Source organism: Salmo salar, chromosome 14 (assembly GCF_965601325.2).
Source record: "Salmo salar chromosome 14, fSalSal1, whole genome shotgun sequence".
Lineage (NCBI taxonomy): Eukaryota > Metazoa > Chordata > Actinopteri > Salmoniformes > Salmonidae > Salmo > Salmo salar.
This window is the reverse complement of record NC_138304.1, coordinates 84,405,932-84,427,500: the sequence shown is the minus strand read 5'-3', so window position 1 is coordinate 84,427,500 and position 21,569 is coordinate 84,405,932. Positions and strand designations below refer to the sequence as shown.

The 21,569-nt window shown below is 44.5% G+C and overlaps 2 protein-coding genes and 1 long non-coding RNA gene across 7 annotated transcripts in view; 2 read left to right on the top strand and 1 right to left on the bottom strand.

Annotated features, from left to right (window-relative positions):
* Positions 1-3,681, top strand: part of LOC106570327 (lysophosphatidylcholine acyltransferase 1) — a 39,816-nt gene extending 36,135 nt beyond the window's left edge. For both annotated transcript variants that reach the window (XM_014142524.3, XM_045694815.2), the window contains 3 exons: positions 1,252-1,350; positions 1,542-1,683; positions 1,954-3,681. In XM_014142524.3, coding sequence (XP_013997999.1) covers positions 1,252-1,350; positions 1,542-1,683; positions 1,954-2,132 — 420 coding nt within the window. In that variant the 3' untranslated portion in view covers positions 2,133-3,681. The remainder of the gene's footprint in view (positions 1-1,251; positions 1,351-1,541; positions 1,684-1,953) is intronic.
* The window catches only part of LOC123726799 (uncharacterized), a 14,020-nt gene extending 9,286 nt beyond the window's left edge, over positions 1-4,734 (bottom strand). The window contains exon 1 of the long non-coding RNA XR_006758946.2: positions 4,526-4,734. This is a non-coding gene — a long non-coding RNA (uncharacterized LOC123726799). The remainder of the gene's footprint in view (positions 1-4,525) is intronic.
* On the top strand, positions 4,397-21,569 carry LOC106570326 (large proline-rich protein BAG6). 4 transcript variants are annotated; one of them, XM_014142520.3, is made up of 24 exons: positions 4,397-4,607; positions 4,933-5,020; positions 5,207-5,324; positions 5,905-6,116; positions 6,312-6,383; positions 9,553-9,675; positions 9,791-9,987; positions 10,133-10,262; positions 10,553-10,759; positions 10,972-11,230; positions 11,496-11,555; positions 11,701-12,023; positions 12,201-12,309; positions 12,421-12,779; positions 13,204-13,486; positions 16,062-16,231; positions 16,390-16,443; positions 16,523-16,625; positions 16,785-16,909; positions 17,167-17,355; positions 17,597-17,809; positions 17,992-18,099; positions 18,434-18,580; positions 20,365-21,569. In XM_014142520.3, the coding sequence occupies exons 2-24, from the start codon at positions 4,940-4,942 to the stop codon at positions 20,461-20,463; spliced, it is 3,741 nt and encodes a 1,246-aa protein (XP_013997995.3). In that variant the 5' UTR covers positions 4,397-4,607; positions 4,933-4,939; the 3' UTR covers positions 20,464-21,569. The 4 variants fall into 4 exon arrangements, with proteins under 4 accessions (XP_013997995.3, XP_013997996.3, XP_013997994.3 ...); XM_014142521.3 differs by having other exon boundaries at positions 4,414-4,699; positions 13,255-13,486; XM_014142519.3 differs by having other exon boundaries at positions 4,414-4,699.

The window sequence follows — 21,569 nt, the reverse complement described above, 5'->3', positions numbered from 1 at the left end:
TACTCTCTCTCTCCCTCACTCTCTCTCCCATACTCCCTCTCTCCCCCTCTCTCTCTCTCCCTTACTCCCTCTCTCTCTCCCTCACTCTCTCTCCCTTACTCTCTCTCTCTCCCTCACTCTCTCTCCCATACTCCCTCTCTCCCCCTCTCTCTCTCTCCCTTACTCCCTCTCTCTCTCCCTCACTCTCTCTCCCTTACTCTCTCTCTCTCCCTCACTCTCTCTCCCATACTCCCTCTCTCCCCCTCTCTCTCTCTCCCTTACTCCCTCTCTCTCTCCTTCTCTCTCCCTCCCTCTCTCTCCCCTCTCTCTCCCTCCCTCTCCCTCCCTCTCTCTCCCTCTCTCTCTCCCTCTCTCTCTCTCTCTCTCCCTTACTCCCTCTCTCTCTCCCTTACTCCCTCTCTCTCTCCCTTACTCCCTCTCTCTCTCCCTTACTCCCTCTCTCTCTCCCTTACTCCCTCTCTCTCTCCCTTACTCCCTCTCTCTCTCCCTTACTCCCTCTCTCTCTCCCTTACTCCCTCTCTCTCTCCCTTACTCCCTCTCTCTCTCCCTCTCTCTACCTTACTCCCTCTCTCTCCCTCTCTCTACCTTACTCCCTCTCTCTCCCTCTCTCTCTCCCTTACTCCCTCTCTCTCCCTCTCTCTCTCCCTTACTCCCTCTCTCTCCCTCTCTCTCTCCCTTACTCCCTCTCTCTCCCTCTCTCTCTCCCTTACTCCCTCTCTCTACCTTACTCCCTCTCTCCCCCTCACTCTCTCTCCCTTACTCTCTCTCTCTCCCTCACTCTCTCTCCCTTACTCTCTCTCTCTCCCTCACTCTCTCTCCCATACTCCCTCTCTCCCCCTCTCTCTCTCTCCCTTACTCCCTCTCTCTCTCCCTCACTCTCTCTCCCTTACTCTCTCTCTCTCCCTCACTCTCTCTCCCATACTCCCTCTCTCCCCCTCTCTCTCTCTCCCTTTCTCCCTCTCTCTCCTTCTCTCTCCCTCTCTCTCCCTCTCTCTCCCTCTCCCTCCCTCCCTCTCTCTCTCCCTCTCTCTCTCCCTTACTCCCTCTCTCTCTCCCTTACTCCCTCTCTCTCTCCCTTACTCCCTCTCTCTCTCCCTTACTCCCTCTCTCTCTCCCTCTCTCTACCTTACTCCCTCTCTCTCCCTCTCTCTCTCCCTTACTCCCTCTCTCTCCCTCTCTCTCTCCCTTACTCCCTCTCTCTACCTTACTCCCTCTCTCTCCCTCTCTCTCTCCCTTACTCCCTCTCTGAAGCATGGAGATGGTCAGATTGACATCAGGGAGTATGTGATAGCCCTGTCTGTGGCGTGTCAACCCTCGAAAGCCATGGACACCCTCAGGCTGGCCTTTGGGGTGAGTGACAGGCAATGAAGCTTTATAACAGTTCCTATGAAGCACTATAAGAACCCAATGTCTACTCTTTGAAACCATTATAATATCTTTGTCTGCTCTTATAAGGCATTTATAATAGAAATGCCTAGACAATATATAAAACGTCTGCTATATAAAACGTTATAACTGTCCTATGTCCTGACCCTGGTCAGATGTACGAGGCGAAGGAGGACAGGGCGATCGTGGAAAAGGATCTGGCATCCATTTTGAGAACGGCGTTGGGAGTAGCAGAGGTTGACGTCACAGAGTTGTTCTCAGCGATCGACACACTTGACGCGGGGAAGATCACACACGGTGATATCACACACTAACGCCCTTTCTTGCTCTAACGCTCTCACTCGTCTTTTCTTACTAGCCTTGACTTTGCTGATAGTTGCTTTATTGAGGAAAATGTTTACTTGCTATGATTGTGATATGTGGTTGTTTCACCTAGCTACTTTAAGTTGAATGCACTAACTGTAAATCACTCTGGTTAAGAGCGTCCAACTAACGGGATCACGGCCAACACTGTAATTACAATCTCTCTTTCGCTCTGTCCTTCCCTCTCTCCATATCCGTCTGTAGATGACTTCTGTCGGTTCGTAGAGCAGCACCCAGACTTTGCTCAGGAGTACCTCCTCTCCTCCAGGACAACCCCCTCTACCCCCCACACAGCCCCCCTGGTTAACGGCTTCAGTGTGGACCATTACGACATGGAGGAGCAGACCTGCAGCCTCCCTGGACAAAAGAGGAAAGAAGACTGACTCAAATGGATCTATCTACTGCCAATCACACAGAGAGAGGAGGAGGGAGGAGGGAAAAGATGGTGGGATAGAAGAACGATCGGGAGGTCCTGGGCCTCTATCAAACAAATCTGTCTTTTACAGTTACTATATCTTCTATGTTACTGTGGCCCGTATGTTCTACCAGAGAGGAGGAGGAGGAGGGAGGGAGCGAGGGATAGGATATATTGAGATAAGAAGGGGTGGATAGACAGAGGGAGAAAGAGAGAAGTAAGAAACTATTAGGTGGATAGAGATTGAGACTGTGAAAGGGAGAGATGGAGGGAAAGATGGGTTGGGTATGTTGAGGGAGAGATTTGGTTAGTGAGAGAATATGATGGAGGGTGGAGACAATCTGTTCCTCCGGACACCATCTCACACCAATACTCCCATCTCTGGTTTTGTCTGCTACTGTTTTCAAGGACTTTGTATGCTTTCTGACTTTCCAACATGAGTTAAAGGACCTGGACACCTCTGAAGGTCTTCTGAGTTCATCAAACACTTTGGCTATTTATTTTCAAAAGGGTTTTACTTTTCTGTTATGTACAGTATAGGTATTTATTTATTTCCTTTTTATCATAATGACAATGAAATGCACACTCTGGTAAGATGATTCATATTTTTTTTCAAGATTCCTTTTATCAGGTGATTTAGCACCAAACTGAGCTGAGCTTAATCACTGCCGTTCATAACGAGACTGACTGAGATCAATTGGATCGAGCTGAAACTAAGCATCTCACTGCCTTGCAGACCATAGCAACTCACAAGACAAACTGTTAAAATGGGTGAATATGGGACCAAACTTAGACTTCTTATTTTTAAACCACGTTCACATTGAGCTCCTTGTTGCCTTTTAAATTGTTTTAAACATGTTAATGGTTGTTTTAATGTTGCTTGAGTGAAACATCCCACAGCTTAAGTGTATTTACTTTCATAGGCATAAACACTGGGGTCTCAAAGATGAACATTTGTTGTTTTCTCTTTTCTTATTGGAATGAACAGAGAACAGGAGTTGGGTTCCAACTCAAATGGCACCCTATTCCCTAAAGAGTGCACATTTGGCTCTGGTCAAAAGTAGTGCACTATATGGGGAACAGGATGCCATTGGGGGACACATTCAGATGTTTACCTCTTTAAAAAAAAAACATTAAAAAAAATGTTTTATTGCCTTTCTCATATCACTCTGGAATGAAGTTGACCTTATACAAATATATATATAGGACCAGCCCACCCTGCTGAAATCCTAACATTTACCGTTATGCAGGGGGCCATCATCAAACTGATCTGGGATTAGTTCTGACTTTATGATAAACCATCAATCTGTTCTGGCTTTTTGTGCTGGTGGTTTTGTTTTGGGAATTCTCTGCAGTTTGACTTTAAATTGACACCTTTTGTATGTTGTACATTTGTGGTATCTACATCTTTGAATGTTTGAATATTCATTTTGTAAGAAAGTGAATTGTAAATTATGAATACCTATGCAGTGCTCATCCCTGCCTTTTATGTTGAATTAAATCATGACATTTCTACAGCTGCGGCGTTATTCTTTATTGCCACTAGTGGGAGCTGTGGAAATACATAGATATTCAGTTTATTAGATGGTGACTATTCTATGCCTTTGGCAAGGATGATTGGAATAAAAAATGTTTTAAGTGTGTGTATATATATATCCATCTCCGTAGTTAATGGTGACTTTCACTCCCCGCCAACCACCCTACATCTGGACTAATTTCAGAACACAGGAAAGGTGAAAGCAATGTCTGTGGAATTTGTTCTCAACTGTCCAGTTATTTCCAATCAGTGTATATGGCCTCTTGTGTTCCCTCTCCTCTCACACCCTCTTTACACAAGCTGAACATTGTGTCATGAAGGTAAGGTTAACACTGTGCCCATTAACACACACCAACCATCCTGGCTTCAGCTAAAAATAGGCAAGATTAAGCTCAAGCTGGGATGAGAAAGAGGTGAAGAAGGAGTGAGGGATGAATAGAGGGAACACTGTGCTCCAAATCTAATTCCCAAGGGCCAGAGGAAGGAAGTAAGGGTCTTGGAGAGATAGAAAGAACATTAGGAGGGAGAGCATACAGTAGAGTACATTAGACACACAGTCAAACTGCATCGGTAAACTGATAATTGGTCAATTTAGTTTAACTGTAGTCAGTTATTACACTCTTTCTCTCACACTCAGACTCACACTAAAACAAACAGGCATTTAAAATGGACACTCGCATTTGGTGCGTCATATGGGTCCTTGCCCGAATAGGTGGTGTCGCACTTTTTTTTTAGCAACTATTGAACGGAATATGAACTTTAAATATTTGAAGAAAAGACAAAGTACCTATTTGCTCATGTAATACCATTGCAATTTCACCTACCGTGTATTCCGTTGGATGCAGAGAAAGTAACGGAATTGCCGTGCTTTGACATTGAACGAAGACAAAGAAGTTCCTCTGGGAGGTTAGCTGGCTTCCTGATAATTCCATTTGGATTAGCCAGCTATAATAGCAGGCTAACAACAACCCTGATTCAAGTGAAATTACCCAAAACAGGTACCGTACTATGGTACAGTACTATTAACGATCTGGGTACCAATCGACTTTGTAGCGGGCGGGGCAAATCAAATTGTATTAATCACATACACATATTTAGCAGATGTTATTGCGGATTTAGCGAAATGCTTCTTAAACGTTTTCCGTAATGAATACAGCCCATTTGTCTTCATGGGTGAACATTTTCTGGGAGAAAATAAATTTGCTGACTGTATTTCTCTGTGCTCGAGCAGAGAAACCATGGAGGAGTCAGCAAACACCATAGAGGTCACTGTGAAGACCCTGGACTCCCAGAGCAGGAGCTACACTGTCCGCAGGGAGGTAGGCTGTGACTTCCTGTTGTTGTTGTTGTTGTCTGCTTCGGTCTTAATCTGAAATCAAACGGAACATATCAGTTTAGATTCCAGGCTACTCCTATGTGGCCTATGTATTGTACACTTATGAGTGGGAAATATATTTATTCAGCTCTGTACTAGCAATGTAGTGAGCCTTCAACCTCTCCCTCAGTTGACAGTGAAGGAGTTCAAAGGACACATAGCTGCATCAGTGGAGATCCCAGTGGACAAGCAGAGACTAATCTACCAGGGCAGAGTGCTGCAGGATGAGAGGACACTGAACGAATACAGTGAGTAAAAAAGCCAGCAACTATTCTATTCAAAGGACACAGTAAGTAATATACTACATACATAGTCTCTGCACTGTTGTAAAGCAGCAAAACAGTTAATATTGCTGGACATCTTGTGTTATTGAGAATGTACATGAGAGCACCTTGCTCCAGTAACCCCCGGACTTCTCTTCTCTCCCTGTCTTTTCTCCTCTCTTCTTCTCTGCCCTCCTCTCTTCTTCTCTGCCCTCCTCTCTTCTTCTCTGCCCTCCTCTCTTCTTCTCTGCCCTCCTCTCTGCTTCTCTGTCCTCCTCTCTGCTTCTCTGTCCTCCACTCTGCTTCTCTGTCCTCCACTCTGCTTCTCTGTCCTCCACTCTGCTTCTCTGTCCTCCACTCTGCTTCTCTGTCCTCCACTCTGCTTCTCTGTCCTCCACTCTGCTTCTCTGTCCTCCACTCTGCTTCTCTGTCCTCCACTCCGCTTCTCTGTCCTCCTGTCATCCTCTACTCTTATTCTCTGTCCTCTCTCCTTCTCTCTCCTCTGTCCTCCACTCTCATTCTCTCTCCTCCACTCTCATTCTCTCCTCCTATGGCCTCCTCTCAGATGTGGCTGGTAAGGTGATCCACCTGGTGGAGCGTGCTCCTCCTCAGACCTCCCAGTCTGGCGGTGGGGGAGGAGGAGTGTCCTCAGGGGGAACAGAGGGAGGTGCCACCACCTCCTCCCAGGGAGGCCCCCAGGACCGCAACGGGAACAGCTACGTCATGCTGGGAACCTTTAACCTGCCCGTCAACATCATGGACCCTCAGCAGATACAGGTGAGTCAAGGTTGTGTGTTGGTGTGCACTGTGCAGCTGTTTCATAGTCTTTATTCAGAAAAAATATTGAGCACCAAAAAATGTATTGAATCAAACAGTTTTAATCGGTACCAAATGTGTCTGTAGGATTTGTTGAACATCGAGTGTATTAACAATGAAGTAATACAAGTGTAATAACTGTGGTTTCCTTGGAAGATGCAAGTGCAGCAGATGATGGCAGGAGTGGGAGAAGCAGGAAGGAATACCAGAGTCAGCACCAGCACTCGAGTCAGTCTTCCTTATTACTGTCATATACAGCGCCTTCGGAAAGTATTCAGACCCCTTGAATCTTTCCACATTTTGTTACGTTACAGCCTTATTCTAAAATGGATTCAATAAATAAAAATCATCAGCAATCTACGCACAATACCCCATAACAACGAAGCGAAAACAGGTTTTTAGAAACGTTTGCAAATTTATTAAATATAAAAAACAGATACCTTATTTACGTAAGTATTCAGACCCTTTGCTATGAGACTCGAAATTAAACTCTTACTCTAAAACTCTTACTCTAAAATTGATTAAATAAACATTTTTCATCAATTTACACACAATATCTACACACAATGGTAAATTCAATTGATTGGACATGATTTGGAAAGACACACACCTGTTTATATAATGTCCCACAGTTGACAGTGCATGTCAGAGCAAAAACCAAGCCACGGGGTCAAAGGAGTTGTCCGTAGAGCTCCGAGACAGGATTGTGTCAAGGCACAGATCAGGGTAAGGCTACCAAAAAATGTCTGCAGCATTGAAGGTCCCCAAGAACACAGTGGCCTCCATCATTCTAAAATGGAAGAAGTTTGGAACCACCAAGAAGTTTGGAACCCGGCCAAACTGAGCAATCGAGGGAGAAGGGCCTTGGTCAGGGAGGTGACCAAGAACCCGATGGTCACTCTGACAGAGCTCCAGAGTTCCTCTGTGGAGATAGGAGAACCTTCCAGAAGGACAACCATCTCTGCAGCACTCCACCAATCAGGCCTTTGTGGTAGAGTGGCCAAATGGAAGCCTCTCCTCAGTAAAAGGCACTTGACAGCCCGCTTGGAGTTTGCCAAAGGGACCTAAAGGACTCTCAGACCATGAGAAACAAGATTTTCTGGCCTGATGAAATGAAGGGAGAAATGAAGGGTATTCCATGTGAGAAATTGCCAAGAAACTGAAGATCTCATACAACACTGTATACTACTCCCTTCACAGAACAGCACAAACTGGCTCTTACCAGAATAGAAAGAGGAGTAGGAAGGAGTAGTACACAGCGTTGTACGAGATCTTCAGTTTCTTGGCAATTTCTCGCATGGAATAGCCTTCATTTCTCAGAACAAGAATAGACTGACGAGTTTCAGAAGAAAGTTATTTGTTTCTGGCCATTTTGAGCCTGTGATCGAACCCACAAACGCTGATGCTCCAGATACTCAACTAGTCTAAAGAAGGCCAGTTTTATTGCTTCTTTAATCAGAACAAACGTTTTCAACTGTGTTAACATAATTGCAAAAGGGTTTTCCAATGATCTATTAGCCTTTTAAAATGATAAACTTGGATTAGCTAACACAACATGCCATTGGAACACAGGAGTGATGGCTGCTGATAATGGGCCTCTGTACGCCTATGTAGATATTCCATTAAAAATCAGCCGTTTCCAGCTACAATAGTCATTTACAACATTAACAATGTCTACACTGTATTTCTGATCAATTTGATGTTATTTAAATGGACAAAAAAAATTGCTTCTCTTTCAAAATCAAGGAATATGTATACACATAGATATCTGTCTATTACATTACTATTAGGGTATGTTTATGATCTGTCTATTACATTACTATTAGGTATGTTTATGATCTGTCTATTACATTACCATTAAGGTATGTTTATGATCTGTCTATTACATTACTATTAGGGTATGTTTATGATCTGTCTATTACATTACCATTAGGGTATGTTTATGATCTGTCTATTACATTACCATTAGGATATGTTTATGATCTGTCTATTACATTACCATTAAGGTATGTTTATGATCTGTCTATTACATTACTATTAGGCATGTTTATGATCTGTCTGTTACATTACTATTAGGGTATGTTTATGATCGGTCTATTACATTACTATTAGGTATGTTTATGATCTGTCTATTACATTACTATTAGGATATGTTTATGATCTGTCTATTACATTACCATTAGGGTATGTTTATGATCTGTCTATTACATTACCATTAGGGTATGTTTATGATCTGTCTATTACATTACCATTAGGGTATGTTTATGATCTGTCTATTACATTACCATTAGGGTATGTTTATGATCTGTCTATTACATTACTATTAGGTATGTTTATGATCTGTCTATTACATTACCATTAGGATATGTTTATGATCTGTCTATTACATTACCATTAGGGTATGTTTATGATCTGTCTATTACATTACTATTAGGGTATGTTTATGATCTGCCTATTACATTACTATTAGGTATGTTTATGATCTGTCTAGTACATTACCATTAGGGTATGTTTATGATCTGTCTATTACATTACCATTAGGGTATGTTTATGATCTGTCTATTACATTACTATTAGGTATGTTTATGATCTGTCTATTACATTACCAGTAGGGTATGTTTATGATCTGTCTATTACATTACCAGTAGGGTATGTTTATGATCTGTCTATTACATTACCATTAGGGTATGTTTATGATCTGTCTATTACATTACCATTAGGGTATGTTTATGATCTGTCTATTACATTACTATTAGGGTATGTTTATGATCTGTCTATTACATTACCAGTAGGGTATGTTTATGATCTGTCTATTACATTACTATTAGGGTATGTTTATGATCTGTCTATTACATTACTATTAGGGTATGTTTATGATCTGTCTATTACATTACCAGTAGGGTATGTTTATGATCTGTCTATTACATTACCAGTAGGGTATGTTTATGATCTGTCTATTACATTACCATTAGGGTATGTTTATGATCTGTCTATTACATTACCATTAGGGTATGTTTATGATCTGTCTATTACATTACCATTAGGGTATGTTTATGATCTGTCTATTACATTACTATTAGGGTATGTTTATGATCTGTCTATTACATTACCATTAGGGTATGTTTATGATCTGTCTATTACATTACCATTAGGGTATGTTTATGATCTGTCTATTACATTACCATTAGGGTATGTTTATGATCTGTCTATTACATTACCATTAGGGTATGTTTATGATCTGTCTATTACATTACCATTAGGGTATGTTTATGATCTGTCTATTACATTACTATTAGGGTATGTTTATGATCTGTCTATTACATTACTATTAGGGTATGTTTATGATCTGTCTATTACATTAACATTAGGGTATGTTTATGATCTGTCTTGTTTGTAGAGCAACGGTTCAGTGGATGTGCATATCAATGTTGACCAATCAGTGCAGAGCGAGCCCAGGATGAGGCTGCAATTGGCTGAGAACTTGCTAAGGGATACCCAGTCTCTGATCCACAGACTGGAGGTACAGTAACAACTCGCATACTATGCTATGTTATGCTATGCTATTATTCTATACTATACAGAAATCAATTTTCAGTGCCTAATTTACCTTTTAGACAACATGTTTGTGTTTGCAGGGACAGCCCAGTGGTGTTCCATCTCAAGCCGAGCCGGAGACATCTCAGTCCACCTCCTCTTCCTCCTCCTCATCGTCTTCCGCTACAGCTGCCACTGCAGGAGCATCCCAGCCTATGGACACCTCCCCTCCTGCTCCACCACCTCCCCCTCCCACCTCCTCCAGCCAGACAGAGGGACCACCCCACCCCGGGCCCAAGTAAGTGCTCAGGAGGTCACAGCGTAGTGTTTCAAATAGAATCAAAACGCATTCTCCTGTTTCATGCCTACTGAACACACACCTCTTTCTCTCTCTCTCTCTCTCTCTCTCTCTCTCTCTCTCTGCTCCTCTACTCCCTCCCCAGCCACCCCAGCCCAGCAGCGCTAGTGGAGGTGTTGTCAGAGGTGAGGAGGGTGGAGGAGAGGCTTCGTCCCTTCATAGAGAGAACTCACTCCATCCTTGGGGCTGCCACTTCAGCAGACTACAACAACAACGTAAACACTACGACTCCATTATATTCCGTTGCACAGCAACTACCTATTCAACCCGTGCAACACATTATCACACTGTTTTTACTTCAAACTTAAACTCCTGTTACATATTCGTCCTTTAACTTCAATGGTGTCCATGAGAAGAAAAGTTACAACATAAACTGCGCCGCAGAGTTTAGTTAGTCTTTTTGAATAGGTCAGTCACAGTGCTGCTTTGCATGAGTGAAATGGACCCCCAAACAGACTTGAATAAACCACATGTGAATCAATCGCCACTTTATCTGTCTTCACAGACCCAGGAAAGAGAAGAGGACCAGCACGTTCTCAACCTGGTCGGGGAGTCTCTACGTCTCCTTGGCAACACCCTGGTTGCCCTTAGTGACCTACGTTGTAACCTGGCCACTCCTCCCCCCCGTCACCTCCACGTGGTTCGGCCCATGTCCCACTACGGCTCCCCCGTCCTGCTGCAGGGTGGTATGCCACACCACACCCCCATTCCGGTAGGTCACTGTGTGGAGAGATTCTTCCACATATACTCTCAGTCATTTTAGCACCAGGTTCTAAAACTAAACCTCACTGGTTGGTGGATTCAAATTGAAATCACCTGCCATTCATACCTTTTACCAGCATTTAGCTGTAGGTCTTTTCAAATGTAACTTTGTACATGCGCACCATTTTCTTCGGACGTTACTAACTTGACTTGTGTCTTCAGATAAACCTTGGAAACTTAGGAAACCTGGGGAACCTTGGAAATTTGGGAACCACAGTGACCATGACGTCCAATGGGAGGCATGCAGCCGAGGGCTGGGCCCAACCCTCTCAGGCTCCTGGCCAATCAGAGGGCCAGGCCCCGCTTCCACAGCCCAACGCAGCCAATCAGCAGCCAATTCAGGGCCAGGGGCCTCCGCATGTGATCAGAATCACCCACCAGACCATGGAGCCTGTGGTAATGATGCAGATGAACCTGGATGGTGAGGGAGGGGACACCTTTGTTATTTTCTCTCTCTCTAGCTCTTGGCTCATCTTGGAGTTGTCATGCCCTAACTGTCTTTCATGCGTACCAAATAATCAGTACATTAGATAAAACCGAGAGAGACTGTAGTCATTGTTGATCTCCTATAGGAAACGTATAGGTGTATCTGAGGAGAGCTGGAATGTAGCAAAAACTTGCATACCCGAGTATACATATTCAGAGTTGTAAGGTAATGTCTTCTCCCTGGTTGGTCTCTCTCTTAGAATCTGGCAGCGGCCCTCAGGTCCAAGGACAACAGATCCCTATGGGTACTGGACAGCCTGGTGAGTGCTTTTGACTCCTACATCACACTATGTTCGTTATGGTATATACACCAGACCCCTATACCACAGTCTCTGAACCACCAGTCCCTAGGATGTTGCTGACCGTTATATTAACTATTTATCTCTGTACTCTCTCAATCTGAAGGTGCTACTCCAGTCCAAATCGCAGGCCTTCCTCCAGAGTTCATGCAGGCCATCGTCCACCAGATCTCTCAGCAGGCTGCTGCCATGGCAAACGCTGCTGCCACAGGTCACCCCGGGCAACCAGGAGCAGGCATCCCCAGGACCAGCCCCAGCTCTGACCCCTCTGCCCCCCCTCACCCTCACGGGCCTCTGCCCCCTGGAGCCAGGGTGGTGATCACGCACCCCTCCTTCTCCCCCCACATCCCCCAGCCTGTGGGCACCAGGGGCACCACCATCAACCTCAGGGCTTCAGTGCCCCCTGCTGGCGGGCAACAGAACCTTCAGGTGAGGAGAGAAGTCTGTGAGGAACGAGTTTGGTCTCTTATGTCCTTGTGCTGTTGTACTTTGACAGGGGTGGCCAATCCTCCTGGAGAGCTACTGGTTTTGCAGACTTTTGTTCCGGCCCTGCTCTAACACACCTGATTCAACTGATCTCTTCATCCATTTCTTCTCTTCTTCCAGGGCACACCTCTGGCTTCCTCTCCCCTAACTCAGATGATCAGTGGTCTGGTTGGACAGCTACTGATGCCTGGACAACAGATGCCTGGACAACAGATGCCTGGACAGCAAGGTGAGTGATTGATTGGTTGATTTATTGATTATTATATTGGGTGAATGATAGGTTTTATTTTGTAGTGTTCAAAGAAAATGGACAACAACTCAGAAGTCTTCTCTTTCCCAGTTCCTCCAGGTGACCAGACATCCACCAGCTCCTCCTCAGCCTCCCACTCCTTCTCTTTCTCTACCTCCTCCTCTTCATCCTCTTCTGCCTCCTCCTCCTTCTCCTCCTCCAATCCTGTCCCTCCCCACGCCTCCTGTGGGGCGAACACATCTGGCCAGACCACCACCCACACCACCAACACCACTTCCATGGGCCAGCCACCGGAGGGGGTCGCCGAGGCCAACCTAGCCCAACTCCTGGGCTCTCTGCTGGGTGGAGCTAGTGGGCCAGGAGCCGCTGGTTCTGGAGCTAACCCACACATCACTGTGACCGTACCTGGAGTCCCAGGGTTCTTCCAGGGAATGTCAGACTTCATCCAGGTGAGAGAGAAAATTATTGAACCATATTGGTAACTCTTATAATCAATGTGACTGAAAAGTAACTCTTAGGTAATAATTATGGAATTACTCTTATCACGCTGTAATAGAAATTGAAGTAGTCCTAATTAGTATTAGTTGTAATTAAAGTAGTCCTAATTAGCAATTAGGCCGAAGTTGTCTGAATTTGTCGGAGTTGTCGGAAGTCTGCGAAATTTATAGAAGTCTGAATTAGTCAAAGCTGTCATCATTAGAAGTTGTTGTAATTAGTAGAAGTTGTTGTAATTAGTCAAAGCTGTCGTCATTAGTAGAAGTCGAAGTTGTGGTCATTAGTTGAAGTAGTCGCAATTAGTAGAAGTAAACTCTAGATGACTGTGCAACAAAGTGTCACCCAGTAGTTACCCAATAGTTCCTCTCCCATTTCTAGGCTAACCAACCCATCTTCTCCCGACCCTCACCCGTACCCCCACCTGGCCAGGAGCCTCCCCCTGGCCAAGGCACCCCTACCCCCCCTCCCCAGGCGGCCCCTGGGGGTGGAGGGGACCCATCACTGAGCCCGGAGCTGTTTACAGGTATTGTCCAGGGGGTCCTCTCCACCATGATGGGGTCTCTGGGGGCTCCGCAGGGGAACGGGGAGAGCATTGCTCAGTTCATCCAGAGATTGTCTCAGACCACCAACCTCTTCACACCTGGCTCTGGGGACGCTGTCGGTGAGTCACTGACAACACTTAACTGTGGTACTTGTCTTTCTTGCACTCATACACACTTGTCTTTTCTTACTACCACCAAAAAGATAGCGCCTATTTAGACGGATTTACTTGTAATAATGGGGATATGTGGTTTCCTTACAATATGAGCATTCAACTTAAATAGGTGTCTCTGGTTAAAATCGGCTGCCAAATGACTAGAATATACAGTTGAAGTCAGAAGTTTACATACACTTAGGTTGGAGTCATTAAAACTCGTTTTTCAACCACTCCACAAATTTCTTTTTAACAAACTATAGTTTTGGCAAGTCGGTTAGGACATCTACTTTGTGCATGACACAAGTAATTTTTCCAACAGTTGTTTACAGACAGATTATTTCACTTATAATTCACTGTATCACAATTCCAGTGGGTCAGAAGTTTACACACACTAAGTTGACTGTGCCTTTAAACAGCTTGGAAAATTCCAGAAAATGATGTCATGGCTTTAGAAGCTTCTGATAGGCTAATTGACATAATTTGAGTCAATTGGAAGTGTACCTGTGGATGTATTTCAAGGCCTACCTTCAAACTCAGTGCCTCTTTGCTTGACATCATGGGAAAATCAAAAGAAATCAGCCAAGACCTCAGAAATGTTTTTGTAGACCTCCACAAGTCTGGTTCATCCTTGGGAGCAATTTCCAAACGCATGAAGGTACCACGTTCATCTGTACAAACAATAGTACGCAAGTATAAACACCATGGGACTACGCAGCCGTCATACCGTTCAGGAAGGAGACGCGTTCCGTCTCGTAGAGATGAAAGTACTTTGGTGCGAAAAGTGCAAATCAATCCCAGAACAACAGCAAAGGACCTTGTGAAGATGCTGGAGGAAACAGGTACAAAAGTATCTATATCCACAGAAAAATGAGTCCTATATCGACATAACCTGAAAGGCCGCTCAGCAAGGAAGTGCTCCAAAACCAGCATAAAAAAGCCAGACTACGGTTTGCAACTGCACATGGGGACAAAGATCTGTCACAATCTTCTTCGTCAGATGATAAAGAAAAATCATTGTCGGACCAAAACGCAGCAGGGTTATGTGCACTCATCTTCTTTTATTAAATTGGCAAAGAAGGAAAAACCAAAATAAACACGTACACAAAACACAATGACGAATAACAGGCCGGTAAGGCATAAAAGCTATACCTAGCACAATCTCCCACAAACTACAAACACATACCTAATTATAGGACTCTCAATCAGAGGCAACTAGAAAACACCTGCCTCCAATTGAGAGTCCAACACCCAATACCTAAACATAGAAATACTAATAGGAGAAAGAACATAGAAATACAAAAACATAGAACATAACCCAGAAATAATAAATCAAACACCCTTCTAAACAAACCACCACCCCGAACCACATAAAACAAATACCCTCTGCCACGTCCTGACCAAACTACAATAACAAATAACCCCTATTTCTGGTCCTCTGGTCTGATGAAACAAAAATAGAACTGTTTGGCCATAATGACCGTCGTTATGTTTGGAGGAAAAAGGGGGATGCTTGCAAGCCGAAGAACACCATCCCAACCGTGAAGCACGGGGGTGGCTGCATCATGTTGTGGGGGTGCTTTGCTGCGGAGGGACTGGTGCACTTCACAAAATAGATGGCATCCCTGTGGCTCAGTTGGTAGAGCATGGTGTTTGCAATGCCAGCATGGTGTGTGCAACGCCAGGGTTGTGGGTTTGATTCCCACGGGGGGCCAGTACCAAAAAAAAAAAAAAAAAGAAATGCATGAAATGAAATGTATGCATTCACTACTGTAAGTCGCTCTGGATAAGAGCGTCTGCTAAATGACTAAAATGTAAATGTAAATGGAGGAAAATGATGTGGCTATATTGAAGCAACATCTCAAGACATCAGTCATGAAGTTAAAGCTTGGTCGCAAATGGGTCTTCCAAATGGACAATGACCCCAAGCATACTTCCAAAGCTGTGGCAAAATGGCTTAAGGACAACAAAATCAAGGTATTGGAGTGGCCATCACAAAGCCCTGACCTCATTCTATAGAAAATATGTGGGCAGAACTGAAAAAGCATGTGTGAGCAAGGAGGCCTACAAACCTGACTCAGTTACACCAGCTCTGTCAGGAGGAATGGGCCAAAATTCACCCAACTTATTGTGGGAAGCTTGTGGAAGGCTACCTGAAATGTTTGACCAAAGTTAAACAATTTAAAAGCAATGCTACCAAATACTAATTGAGTGTATGTAAACTTCTGACCCACTGGGAATGTGATGAAAGAAATAAAAGCTGAAATAAATCATTCTCTCTACTATTATTATTCTGACATTTCACATTCTTAAAATAAAGCGGTGATCCTAACTGACCTAAAACAGGGAATTTTTACTGGGATTAAATGTCACGAATTGTGAAAAACTGAGTTTAAGTGTGCTTGGCTAAGGTGTATGTAAACTTCCGACTGTAAATGTAAAAAAAAAAAAATGTTTTGTGATAGCGTTCTTAGAAAAGTGAAAGAAGACCAAAGTGTCTTAGTTTTTGCTGAACATATTCTTTGACCTCATCTCTCTGCAGGGTTCTTTGGGGACCTGTTGTCCCTGGTGTGTCACAGTTTCTCCATGGTGGACATGGTGTTGTTACTTCATGGTAACGCCCAGCCAATCAGCCGGATCCAGCCCCAGCTCACTGAATTCTTCAACCAGCACTACCTGCAGGGTCGAGAGCCTACTGACGCCAATATCAACGTGAGTATCTCTGCTCTACTGCCAGCTGCTGTTTTGATGAGAAGCATGACATTGGCACAGTATCCTCTCCATTTGCAGTGAACTTTATTAAGGCCAGTGTTTGTGGCATCTCACCTCAAAAGATTAGAAACTGAAGCTGCTGTGTTTTGTGTTTTCAGGCAGCATCTGTGGACCTCATCAATGATCTGGAGGAATACATAACGGAGAGCTTTGTAAGTCTCCCTCTAACTATTAAATTGTCACTATATGTTGATAATATTGTAATAATACTGTACCCTGTCTCTCTCTCAGGCCACAGTGACCGTGAGAGAGGGAGTGGACATCATTCAAACCAACATCTCTTTCCTTAGACAGCAGTTCACCCGCGTGGCCACGCACATCCTACGCTGCACAGGTAAAACACTCAAACCCCTTGTGTAAAATACAGCTCTTCTATACTGGGTCCTACACATTGTTACCAAACTGCTTCACCGGACTACTGTCAACCCTAGTCTAGTACCAAACAGCAGCAGTAAATGTGTTGTTGGTGTTGTGTGTCTCTACCTCTCTGCAGACCAAACGTTTGGCCCCCGCCTGCTGCTGCTCTGCACCCAGGGTCTGTTTGAGTGTCTGGCTCTCAACCTTTACTGTCTCCGAGGGGAACAGAGAGCTCTCACCCAAGTCATCAACCACCGCATCGTTAGTACACTCCTCCACTACTCTATCCACTCTAATATTTGATAGACTTGAGTGTTTCCCAACCCGGTCCTCAGGACCCATAGCCGGTCAACAACATTTTCCCATTTCAGTACAAGCTAGTTGCTAAACTAGTCAATGAAAGAATCAGTGGAATCCAATTGTATCTGGTAGGTTGTGGGTTGAGTCCTGGTATATCTGCTTGGTGTGTATGATGTAAAGATCTATACATGTTTTCTCTCTCCTCTCTATGTCCACAGAGGAGGATGTCAGCAGAGGTCAACCCCAGCCTGGTCAACTGGCTGACCAGTATGATGACCATGAGACTCCACGTCATCCTGGAGCACAACCCAGTCACTGAGGACCACATCCAGCACTATGTCATCCACACACGGAGCGCAGAGCCTGGGGCACAGGCTGGACAGCAGACAGACACACAGAGTGTGGAGGTGTGTGTGTGGAGGTGTGTGTGTGGAGGTGTGTGTGTGTGTGGTCAGTCTTTCCAGGTGTTGTTATCTGAGGGTTATAAGGACACTGCATGCTTGGGCTCGCCTAGAAAAACATCTGGTAATACCAGGAAATCAGTAAGGAACACAAAGTTTAGACAGCTTTGAGGACATGGTTATCTTTGTCTTCAGACAGTACAGCTGACCTTAGTTAACCTCCTCTCCTCTCTCTCCCTATCTCTAGATGGATGAAGGTCTGTCCCCGGCCCCGGCCACCACAGCAGAGGAGGCCATGGCTTCATCAGGGAACAGACAGGAGGTCGGAGGATCCCCCGGGGTGACCACCCCCTCGCGGAGAGCATCGTCAGCGGAGACCAGAGGAGCTGTTGCCATGGCAGCAGGAGGAAGGGAGGAATCTGGAGGAGACGTGGAGCCCTGGGCAGCTGCAGTGCCCCCAGTAAGGACATAGGACCTATGCTTTATTGTTTAGGGGTTAAGTGCCTTGCTCAAGGACACAATTACAGGAGATGGCTTCTAGGATGCCTGGAATTCCCCAGTCAGACATGGGATTTGATCTTGTGACTGTTCGGTTACAGGCCCACCTGTTTAACCACTGAGCTGTGTGTTTGGGTTCATCAGGAGTGGGTTCCTATCATCAGACACGACATGCTGTCTCAGAGGAAGATGAAGGCTCAGCCCCCTCTGTCTGATGCATACCTCCACGGGATGCCTGCCAAGAGGAGGAAGGTGAGCTGTCCATCTGAGCTGTCCATCTGCTTAGAAACCTAATGTGCCATTGTAAATTAGAATTATTTGTCATGAGGACACTATGCCCATTAAGTAATACTGGGCAAAGGAATATTCTCAACAGAAAGTCTGTAGTCTGGATACCTGGTTATTCTAACAGTGTTTCTATAGGAAGTAAGAGTCAAACATTTTGATACGGAAGAGGAGATTTAGCATTTATCATTGGACAATTTTGTGTAATACCTCCCAATTTCAAAACATATTATTCTCCTGTTTCATGCCTACTGAACACAGCTCTGGTTAGTGTTGACCTGTTGTTACCCCCCTCTCGCAGACCCACCAGGGTGAAGGCCCTCACCTGTCCCTGTCTGAGGCAGTGAGCCGGGCGGCCCGTGCTGCAGGAGTCAGACCTGTCACTACCCCAGACAGCCTCCAGGGAGAGCTAGAGGAGCCAGAGCTTCAGGAGGCCTACCAAGAACAGGTAAACTTTGGCCAGTGTTGCTTTCTGGAGGATGCAACAACTTCCCAAATCCAATCACATGTATAGTGCATTCGGAAAGTATTCAGACCCCTTGACTTTTTCCACATTTTCTTACGTTACAGCCTTATTCTAAAATGTATTAAATTAGGTTTTTTTCTTCATCAATCTACACACAATACCCCATAATGGCAAAGCAAAATCTGAAGTATTCAGACCCTTTACTCAGTACTTTGTTGAAGCACCTTTGACAGTGATTACAGCCTCGAGCCTTCTTGGGTATGACGCTACAAGCTTGGCACACCTGTATTTGGGGAGTTTCTCCCATTCTTCTCTGCAGATCCTCTCCAGCTCTGTCAGGTTGGATGGGGAGAGTTGCTGCACATCTATTTTCAGGTCTCTCCAGAGATGTTTGATCGGGTTCAAGTCCGGGCTCTGGCTGGGCAACTCAAGGACATTCAGAGACTTGTCCCGAAGCCACCCCAGCGTCGTCTTGGCTGTGTGCTTAGGGTCGTTGTCCTGTCGGAAGTTGAACCTTTGCTCCAGTCTGAGGTCCTGAGCGCTCTGGAGCAGGTTTTCATCAAGAATCTCTCTGTACTTTTCTCTGTTCATCTTTGCCTCGATCCTGACTAGTCTCCCAGTCACTGCTGCTAAAAAACATGATGCTGCCACCACCATGCTTCACCGTAGGGATGGTGCCAGTTTTCCTCCAGATGTGACGCTTGGCATTCAGGCCAAAGAGTTCAATCTTGGTTTCATCAGACCAGAAAACCTTATTTCTCATGGTCTGAGAGTCCTTTAGGTGCCTTTTGGCAAACTCCAAGCGAGCTGTCATGTGCCTTTTACTGAGGAGTGGATTCCGTCTGGCCACTCTACCATAAAGGCCTGATTGGTGGAGTGCTGCAGAGATGGTTGTCCTTCTGGCAGGTTCCATCTCCACAGAGGAACTCTGGAGCTCTGTCAGCGACGATCGGGTTCTTGGTCACCGCCCTGACCAAGGCCCTTCTCCCCCGATTGCTCAGTTTGGCCGGGCGGCCAGCTCTAGGAAGAGTCTTGGTGATTACAAACATCTTCCATTTAAGAATGATGGAGGACACTGTGTTCTTGGGGACCTTCAATGCTGCAGACATTTTTTGGTACCCTTCCCCAGATCTGTGCCTCGATACAGTCCTGTCTCGGAGCTCTACGGACAATTCCTTTGACCTCGTGGCTTGGTTTTTGCTCTGACATGCACTGTCAACTGTGGGACCATATATAGACAGGTGTGTGCCTTTCCAAATCATGTCCAATTAATTGAATTTACCACAGGTGGACTTCAATCAAGTTGTAGAAACATCTAAGGATGATCAATGGAAACAGGATGCACCTGAGCTCAATCTCGAGTCTCATAACAAAGGGTCTGAATACTTATGTAAATAAGGTATTTCTGTTTTAAAGTGTTAATACATTTGTAAAAATGTCAAAAAAACTGTTTTTGCTTTGTCATTATGGGATATTGTGTGTAGATTGATGATGAAAAATGTTTATTTAATCAATTTTAGAGTAAGGCTGTAAAGTAACAAAATGTGGAAAAGTCAAGGGGTCTGAATACTTTCCGAATGCACTGTACATTAGTAATAACCTCAAAGTAAGGGCAGAACAACAAAGCATTTGAAAAGTATATGAACCAGGCCTAAACCTAAAACATGTTGGGCTCACATTCACTCTGAAACAGCAGGGTGAACGAGACTTTAAAGCGTGGCAACGTGAGACTGACCAACCCTAACCTTGACTCCTATGTTTTTCAGGTGAGGAGTGACATCAAGGAGAGAGTGAGAGATGACCCAGAATTCAGCTCCCAGCGTTTCCCCAACACGCACCGGGCATTTTCTCTAGACGACTCCTAAATATTATTGGTCCTCAGGCCTGTCAACCGCTCCATCTTGTCAATCACATTTTCTCCCTGGATGACTCCTAATCTGATTGGTCACCACACCTGTCAATAATCCTATCTAGCCAATCACTCACAACCATGATGTATCCAGGGGTGTGTTCATCATCATGCATCTCAACATCACATCTGGAATCATGTCAGCTCTATTCATGAAATTTCTATCTTCAACATTCTGTAACACGCCCCAGATTCGATTCTGCAACATTCCCTGTGGGTCTGTCATGTCCAGTGAAGAACAAAGAGAAAAGAAAACACAAGAGTCTTGACTTGCTTAAATCCTGCTTTCGCATTGAAATTACACGTATTTAAAACCGAGAAGAGCTTTACAACCGGTCTGTCATCTATCAATGGAAAATGTCAGTCTCTCTGTGGTATCTCCCCTAAAGCACCGCTTTCTCATTCCAACAAACTCATTTCTAACCGGTTGTCGTCATCTGTATGTCCGGTTGTCCTTAAGGTTTTGCTGTAACTTGTAAATTAGCACAAATTGTACATTGTATTAAGAACGTGATGTAATAATATTCTAGTGATAATGCAACAGCTATTCCTTGTTAAGTAACGAAAACCTTCCGTAGGCTTTTTTGGGGGGGCATTTAGTTTGGTATCCTGACTAGAGATGAAAGAAGCACAGATAATGTTTGGCCTGGTTGTTGTCTGTTGTCTGGCCTGGTTAAACCAGACTGAACCGTGCGAACAAGTGAAACAGTGGTGAGCGCAACATTGTCTGGTGTAACCGGGCAACATATTTACATATTTACTTTCAGGATAGAGGATGGTTTAGGTGTTAGGGGTGATTGTCATGTCATCAGTGATATTTTGTGTTTAGCTATTTTAAAGTGAGTGTGAATACGGGGCTCAATGGTGTTTTAGCCATAATTATGTTAAGTTGTAATAATAACTGCCATAATCAAGACCATGATAAAGATAAGTCTCGTTTTATGCCATTGTATTTCTTTCTAGGCGACCACGGCTATCATTTCTAGAACCTGACTGTTGTAAAAAGTTGAATGCTATGTAACTTGTGAACATTGCTTTAAAATAAATTGTCGATGTCGAAAA